The sequence below is a fragment of the Pyxicephalus adspersus genome, chromosome 3 (assembly GCF_032062135.1).
Source record: "Pyxicephalus adspersus chromosome 3, UCB_Pads_2.0, whole genome shotgun sequence".
NCBI classification, from domain to species: domain Eukaryota; kingdom Metazoa; phylum Chordata; class Amphibia; order Anura; family Pyxicephalidae; genus Pyxicephalus; species Pyxicephalus adspersus.
In genome coordinates this window covers 21,702,720-21,710,360 of record NC_092860.1, presented here as the reverse complement: position 1 = coordinate 21,710,360, position 7,641 = coordinate 21,702,720, and the positions used below count along the sequence as shown (strand labels likewise).

Here is a 7,641-nt window from a genome sequence, read left to right as displayed (position 1 = left end):
CTCTACTCTCTCCATGTAGGATCTGCATTTGTAGTATGGTGTTCGCAGTCTTTTAAAAAAGAACAATGGGCAGCACAATATAAAATGAGCAAATGTGGCCGCCCCTGTGCACATGCAATTGAAAATGATCAGACCCCCTCCCCCCTTAAGCTTCCATTAGATTTCTTCCATTAAGCTGTTCTTCACATGGTTAACCTGGTATTGGGGTATAGTGGAAAACGTGACATCGTGTGGTTTGGAAAACATTGCTGTTGCGCACGTGCTTTTCTTTTACTTAGAAACAGGAAGCTATGTCACTGTGTATGGGGAATTGGTATTTGGTGTTTAGTTCATTTCCTGCTGCAGGGAGGGACCCACAGCACATATTACAAACTGAAAGTTTTGGTTTAAAGGAACAAAACAAACTAATTTCACTACTTGTGTAGAGCAGAGCAGCTTTGGTGTAATGCAAGTTGGTATCTGCCATCATTCTGCCTGCAAGGTCTGATCAGTGACCTTTGCTTGGCTTTTCCTATGTTTACACTCATTGTTTTGCATGCCCTTTGCACCGACGCAGTCTCTGAAAACAAGTCATTAATCCTTTCTTTTCCCAAACTGTTTGTGTAAAAATAACCTCCGCTTCAGCAATATTTTACACTTCAGTTCCTATTTTACATTGGTAGTGTTCCTCTTATTGAAATGTTATCTTAAATAATGTTTTTGTTTGGTGAGTTAGGACTTCATAAACATAAATAGAAGCCTGAGTGAGGAATAAATAATGAAATTAAATGATGTGGACCACTAGCCATTTTGTATCTGGCTTCTATATGACTTTTCTACTTTCTAGTAATACTACACTAATGGTTAGGTGTCACCCGCTGGTCCTGCCACCCTCCTCACATGTGTGCCCAGCCTTGTCATTGGCTCCAGAAAGTTTGAAGCCCCCACCACCTCATTTCCTGCCATCCTACCCTCCCTACTGTGCTGCATGCATTGTCCACCCTCCAGAACACCTCCTGTATGTCTCTGTCATCAGACCCTCTAGAACCCCTCCACTGCATTTACTGTCTACCATTCTAACTTCCAGAACTTCTACTGTCCACCGTCAAACCCTCCTGCACTCCTCTCCTGTGAGGATTTCAATACATTTATGTGAGTGACTGTGGCTTGGGGGGTTGTCACAAGAAATCAGCTCTCTACAGGTTTCTGGCTAAAGAAATTCTAGCAGAGAATTTTGAACAACGCTATGTCACGAAGACTTGGATTCACACTTCTGTGTTGGGGTGACATTGTTTTGAATGGTGTCCTAATACACAGTCATTACACGGTGTTGTATTGCAGTACACAGTCACCCACCAACAAGTCCCTTGGCAATACCAGCCAAGTACACTGCTATACTATATGGCCTCTATAGCAATCAAATAACCTTTTATTAAAACCCTGGCGGCTGGCCTTCTTGTAGGAGTCCCCCTATAAATCCCCCAAAGCTTTTCTACTTCATGCAAAAGATGTTCTCCATCTATCATGGCCTTACCCATAATTCTGGTGTGCCTGGGACAATGATGGCGGAAGTCGGGGTGCAGAGCCGTAGGTAATTGGCAGCCATCTATTTGCCGATCTCCCACATGTGCAGTATAAACATGGAAGTGCTCACATGTATAATGGTGACATAAGGAGTCTGTTATCTCCTGAAGGAGAATCTGTCACTGGTGCGGTTATCCAATTGAGAGAGTTAACCTCCTAGCCGTTAAGCCCGACCTTCGTATGGGCAAAAAAAAAAACGGCTAGGATGGTTAACCCCGAGTTTTTTCCCATCCTTACTTACCTGGTCCCGCTGTGCTCATCCAGCGTCGTGTTCGTGTTCCAGCGTCGTCCTCCGTCGATCGTCGTCCGCCGATCTCCCTCTCCAGCGTCGGGTGTCCTTCGTCGGGTGCCAGCGGGACCGGTAAGAAGCCGGCCGGCATCTTACCTGGTCCCGCTGATCGTCCACGTCCTTCTTGTTCCAGCGCCGGATGATCTCTGCAGGGAGAAGCCGTCCGGTGGAGAAAAAAAAAACCGGACCGCTCCTCCCTGCGTGCGTGATGACGTCGACGCGTGTGCGGGAAATTCAAATTGAAACTCATTCAAACATTTTGTATTGGATTGAATACAAACTCCTGTATTCAATCCAATACAAAATAATTCAAAAAATTACAAAGTATATAACTGGTAAATTCAAACTCATTTTGTATTGGATTGAATACAAACTCCCGTATCCAATCCAATACAAAAAAATAAAATAAAATAAAAGAAAAAACATTTTTTATATTCATATTATCTACTAGAACCCCTGTTCGGACATATTTCTGTAAGTTACAGGTCTACAATTTAAAAAAAAAAATTTCATGAAAAACAGTGGATCACTTTTGGTACAGAAATCTAGACCTCAGTGTAACGCTCAGGTGGTTAATAAATTTAAGTGATGCTCATGCAACTCAAATGTAAATTTGGTGCACAGACATTATAAAAAAAACTTTCCCACCTGGCTGTGCAGTACTGAAGTGAGGACAATAATTCTCAGACCATCATTACCCTAAATAAGTAACCTATAAAGGCTTTTGAAGCATCTGTTTTACAGGAGCTTGGAATTTGTGGGGCATGAATGATTTGGTATTTACTACATACAAGTCAGTGATTATATTGTGTGTATCCAAATTATTATTTTTTTTATGCAGATTTCGGCGTGACATACAAATGCTGATACAAGGATATGATCCAATAGAGTTAATCCTAAGGCCTAACGTGCTTATTAAATGAGATGGGAAGGGTGCAGGGAAACATGTAACCGGCTTCTCTTGTATATAAACATTGCTGTATTTCTGTTAAAGGTTTAGATCGCTCACAGTGCACGTGCTTCCTGCATTATGATTTTCTGTATCTGTGAATTGCTGCTAATGGAGTTCTCAATGCAAGGCTATGCTGTCACTTCCTCATCATTCATAATGTCACGAGAAGAACAAGTCTATATTAAAACAAACTGACTGCAGACATTAGATTGAGCAACAGACATCATTAGGCTGTACAGGAGCAATGCTGGCAGCAATTCATTTCTTTGGGTAGGTTTAATGCAGATAACAGTGGCACTTTAAAACTAGGAGAGTTTACTTTTCAATACTAGTACTATTTTGCTTTTCAGTATACTTTAACCAATATGTACACATTCTTTTTAACAACACTGCATTATCCAAGTGCATTTTTTGCCAGACCTAATGTCCTTGTACCTTCCAGAGCACAAGAACATTGTGCATTGCAGGAAGAGTCACATACGCCATACAATAATTTTTTTTCTAAGCTTTAAGTATATGTGGGTGGGCATTTGTTTTGCCTTGAGTAGGGAAAATCTGTTTCCCTTTTTTTGTGGCAAGAAAGCTGTTAAAAGGTATTAAGTCCTAACAATAAAATTCCATTAAATTTCCACTAATATTGTAGGGAAACAATTGGTGATATATACAATGGTTACGAGTGGTCTTTCCCATCATAAATTCATGGGATGAACAGACAAATTAGCTATACATATTGGATCCCTGACTATATATAGAATGACGGTCAAAGTTAAATGTCTCTTGACTGATGCGTTTCGCCGTGCGGCTCCTTCAGGGGATCGAGACCGTTAACACATGTAAAACTTAAAATTATTTTTTTTTTCCCCTAATCTGTTACATATTGAATAGATTTAACAAAATTCTTTCAATTAAAACATTGGCAAAAATGCCTGTTAATCTTCCCAAATAATATTCATTTGTTCCAGCTTTCCCCAGGATCCCCCCATTATAGAGATACTAGGGGGGATGATTGTAGTTCATTCCTAGGATGACAATGGTGCTTCTGCATAGATACATTACTGTAAGTAAAGCAGAAAACGGACCCATGAGTCCTTTACTTATCTTTTTTTAAGATTTAGTCACCCAGTCTACCCATAGTAGTTAACTATCTCTTGTTCCAGCTCGATGCTGTCTGTGGAAAATGTTTACTTGTTTGAACAGTATAAGAATCCATTATTTTATTAATGATTTCTGGTTCTTCTTTGCAGATGTGTACACCACGTAACACGCCAGCCACTCCGCCCAACTTCCCCGATGCTTTAGCCATGTTTTCCAAGCTGCGTACCTCTGAGAGCTTACAGAATGGCACCAGTCCAGCCACCTCAAATGCCTGCTCTCCTCCAGGCAACTTCAGCCCACGTCTAACCTCCTCTCCACCGAATCAGCAAGCTGTTTGGCTTCAACCAGCCTCTCCCACCACACCTTTTCATCACCACCACCATCATGCACAGCCTGCATGGCCCCCTACCTCCCAGCCTTCAGGGGGCCAACAGAAAGCCATGACGGCCATGGATGCACAAAGATGAGTGCACTGGAGTTGGAGAAGAGGCGGTGGTCGAGCGCCTCCTTTCCTTTAAGTGTTTTGGAACTGTTTTTTTTCCTCTGTTTTTATTTTATAAATAAAAGGTTCTGGTTTTTGTTTTCTCCAAAGTTGAGAAAGTGGAAGGGGGATGAAAATAATGTGAGTTCCCTTTTCCTCTCTCCCTTTTAATATATAAATATACTGTATACAGAGAAGCATATATATATGAGGTTCTGGACAAGGCATCCTGGAACACGTTGAAGAATTGTGGTCTGAGTAGACCACTTAAACAGATGAGGAAAAAAAAAAAAAGTTTAAGCAGTTGTCCCTCCTATCCACTGCTCTGTTTGTATTAGAACAGTTTACATGTTAAACCAGTCCTTGGAACCACATTGTGTTCACCTGCGCTGGCCGTTAAGTGAAGAATGAGACACTGCTTGATTTGGATCATTATTCAAACACTGGCTTGGGAGGCGAGAGTCTGGCTCTGACCAATGGAGTGGGAAGGTAGCAAAGGACAGACCAGCAGGGGTGATCCGACATCCATAGAACCAAAAGCAGTGTCTGGCATCCAGGCAATACAAGCTTCATCTTGCCACCTTCTTACAGATCTAATGCAGAAGGAATGGATCACTACAGTGGCTTCCAGATTATTTTTTTTGTAGTTGGAGTTATAAACAGGGTTCAAAAAAATGTTAACTGTTACCCAAATTCTTGTGATATCTGTGTTAACAAGACACAATGCAGTAAATGAAGCCATGTCAGCATGCCGAAGGTCACCCTAACTTCAAGCATTGACCTTTTTAAGCCACTTAGAGGTGGCACCTGATGGATATTTGAGAGTTTTCTATTTTCCACATTTGCTCCCAGATGGGAATAGGAGTTATGTTCTTTGCTCTGAGCAATAAATAAACTATGGTATAAAACTTTGCACTTTTTTTTATTTTGCATTGCTTTAAATGTCAGATTATAACTTGGCACACACTTTGCCAGCAGGATAATAAAAGGAGATAAAGGTTTTTTTGTTGCAGGAATATCCGAAGCCTAACCCTAAAATGGAGTGACGTGTATAAAATTATTTATGGGGGGGGGGGAATGTTATCTTTTAGGATAACATTATTACCTATCGCTGCCTTTTGCAGTTACAGATCTTACGATTTGTTGGATTTATACCATTGCTGGCAAGAAGTTTCACTTTGAGTTTGATGAAAAAGTTTATCAGAGACTTATTGTATTGCCTTGCTTGACCTTCTTAACATGGGGGAACCCTTGAAAAAATCTTTAGATCATCAGGGAACCCCTGCTATTATTACTATATCCACAGCTCAATGTATATTAGCATGGTGGTCAGTGGGAAGAATGTCATCCTTATAGATAGCCAAAGAGATCATTGCTGTCACTTAATCTTACCCAAGGGGCACAAATTATTCATTGCCCATAGCAGCCGCTGGTGGAACCCTGGGTGAGAAACATTGCTCTATACAATGACTATAGCTCTAGGAAAAGAGTATATTAACCTATTTAGAGTATGAAAAGCCAATCATTAAAAATAGTTTACATTTTTTCATTTTCAGTCTTCACATAATACCTGCGATGAAGTTCCTTGTACAAGGACTTCTGTTTGTGGGGCAGTGGCTGCCCTCCATTCCTTTCTCCTAATCTCTGCCACCTGAATCTATAATGGAGACTATGAGCTGCCATTCTCATTCTTACACCGGCTTCATCTACTATTGTCCCTATCAGGAATTCAGTCATATAAACAGGAAGTGGCTCCAAATAGTACCGCTGGTCTCCTGCAGCCTAAGATACAGCAAATAATGAAAGTGGCCCACAACCATGTTTTAGAAAATAAAGAAAAACAATTGTTTGATACACATTGCTTTAGTTCTGGAAATGGGATTGATCCAGAAACCACTGTACCCCAAATCTTTGCATTGTAACAAAAGCAAGGAATATTAAATAGGCTGCTATAAAGAACCTTCACATTAGGCATACCAGCCGGTAGGTATTGGTATAACTGAAAAAAAAATGAGTGTAGGTCACTGAAAGTCCATGTAATCTCAAACCTAATGACATTGCTAAAGCATTGTGTATTTCAAGAGTTGTCCTTATAAAAGTAATACAACTAACTTTTTTCATGCTTGATTTCTGCTTTGCTATTCACCTTGCAGCCACTTCCAGTTTACATCAATTCATTTCAGCAGCTGCTGCACATCCTTTCCCTGGATGTGTTTTCTGCCGCTGACAGCACTGGAACATACCTATGCATTGGTAAGGCAGTTTGTAATCTCCATTGAGAAAGATGGGCAGAGTGACAACTAAGGGGAATACCTGGATACGAGGAGAGAGCGTTGTCACCTTATAACAGGAAGTGCATAAACAGGAACCTCAGTGGCAGGTATTTTAATGACTGCTGCAATTCTAAAATTGTCAAGTGATTTGGAAATTAGTGATTGGGTTTATATATACATAAATACATATGTGGGTACAGGATAGGCAGCAAGCCTGGGTCAAAACCTATATAAGTGTAAATACTCGGTGCTAAATTCCAGGCAAGTTACTAAATAAATACAGATGAGGTTGTTTCACCTGTCAAATGATTTGTATTTTTGTCTATCCATTTTCAGTGGTATAGTTCAAGCTAAACTCCAGGTGGATATAAAAGATCCGCATATGCCTGAATGGGACTGGCTATTATCTTCCTGCAATATCTGCATAGAAGTAGGAAAGTAAGAAGCAGCTCCCCTATGTGCTATGAAGGACAAGCTGAGAAGAGGACAGGGACAAGACGTGTAAATGTTACTTTTCTGTATTAGAACGAGAACAGATTGTCAGTAATACAAATCATTTGCCTGGCATAGCAGATCTCTTCATGTATGTCTTCCATGTATTTAGCTTTGTGTCAGAACCTCACTGTCAGCCTGTTAATGGAATAGGGAAAGAAGTGTGTTGGGCTTAAAAAGGTATCGTTCCTTTTATCATATTTTCATCAGATCTTTATTATTTTGACTTTTTTATTTTTATTTTGCTTGTGGTCCACTTTAGCTCCCCAGCAAATATAGCTGTATAGACAAAGCCCAAGCAGAAGGGTTCCTGCTTAGGAACGGTAGAAGTAAGACGCTGTCCATATGAATGGGCCGGTGTGACGATGTTGCCTCTGTTGTGTTTTGTGGCAATGATGTAAGTAGGACTGCCATTAGTAATTTCTTGGCCCCCATTCCCCAAAGGTTCCTGCATTGCAAAGGTCAAGCTCTTTTTGATTGAAGGCCTGGTACAGAA

At 40.6% G+C, this 7,641-nt stretch overlaps 1 protein-coding gene across 1 annotated transcript in view; it reads left to right on the top strand.

Moving 5' to 3' along the window:
* Window positions 1-4,477, top strand: part of UBALD2 (UBA like domain containing 2) — a 13,929-nt gene extending 9,452 nt beyond the window's left edge. The window contains exon 3 of the mRNA XM_072403838.1: window positions 4,049-4,477. Coding sequence (XP_072259939.1) covers window positions 4,049-4,366 — 318 coding nt within the window. The 3' untranslated portion in view covers window positions 4,367-4,477. The remainder of the gene's footprint in view (window positions 1-4,048) is intronic.
* The last annotated feature ends 3,164 nt before the right edge of the window (window positions 4,478-7,641 follow it).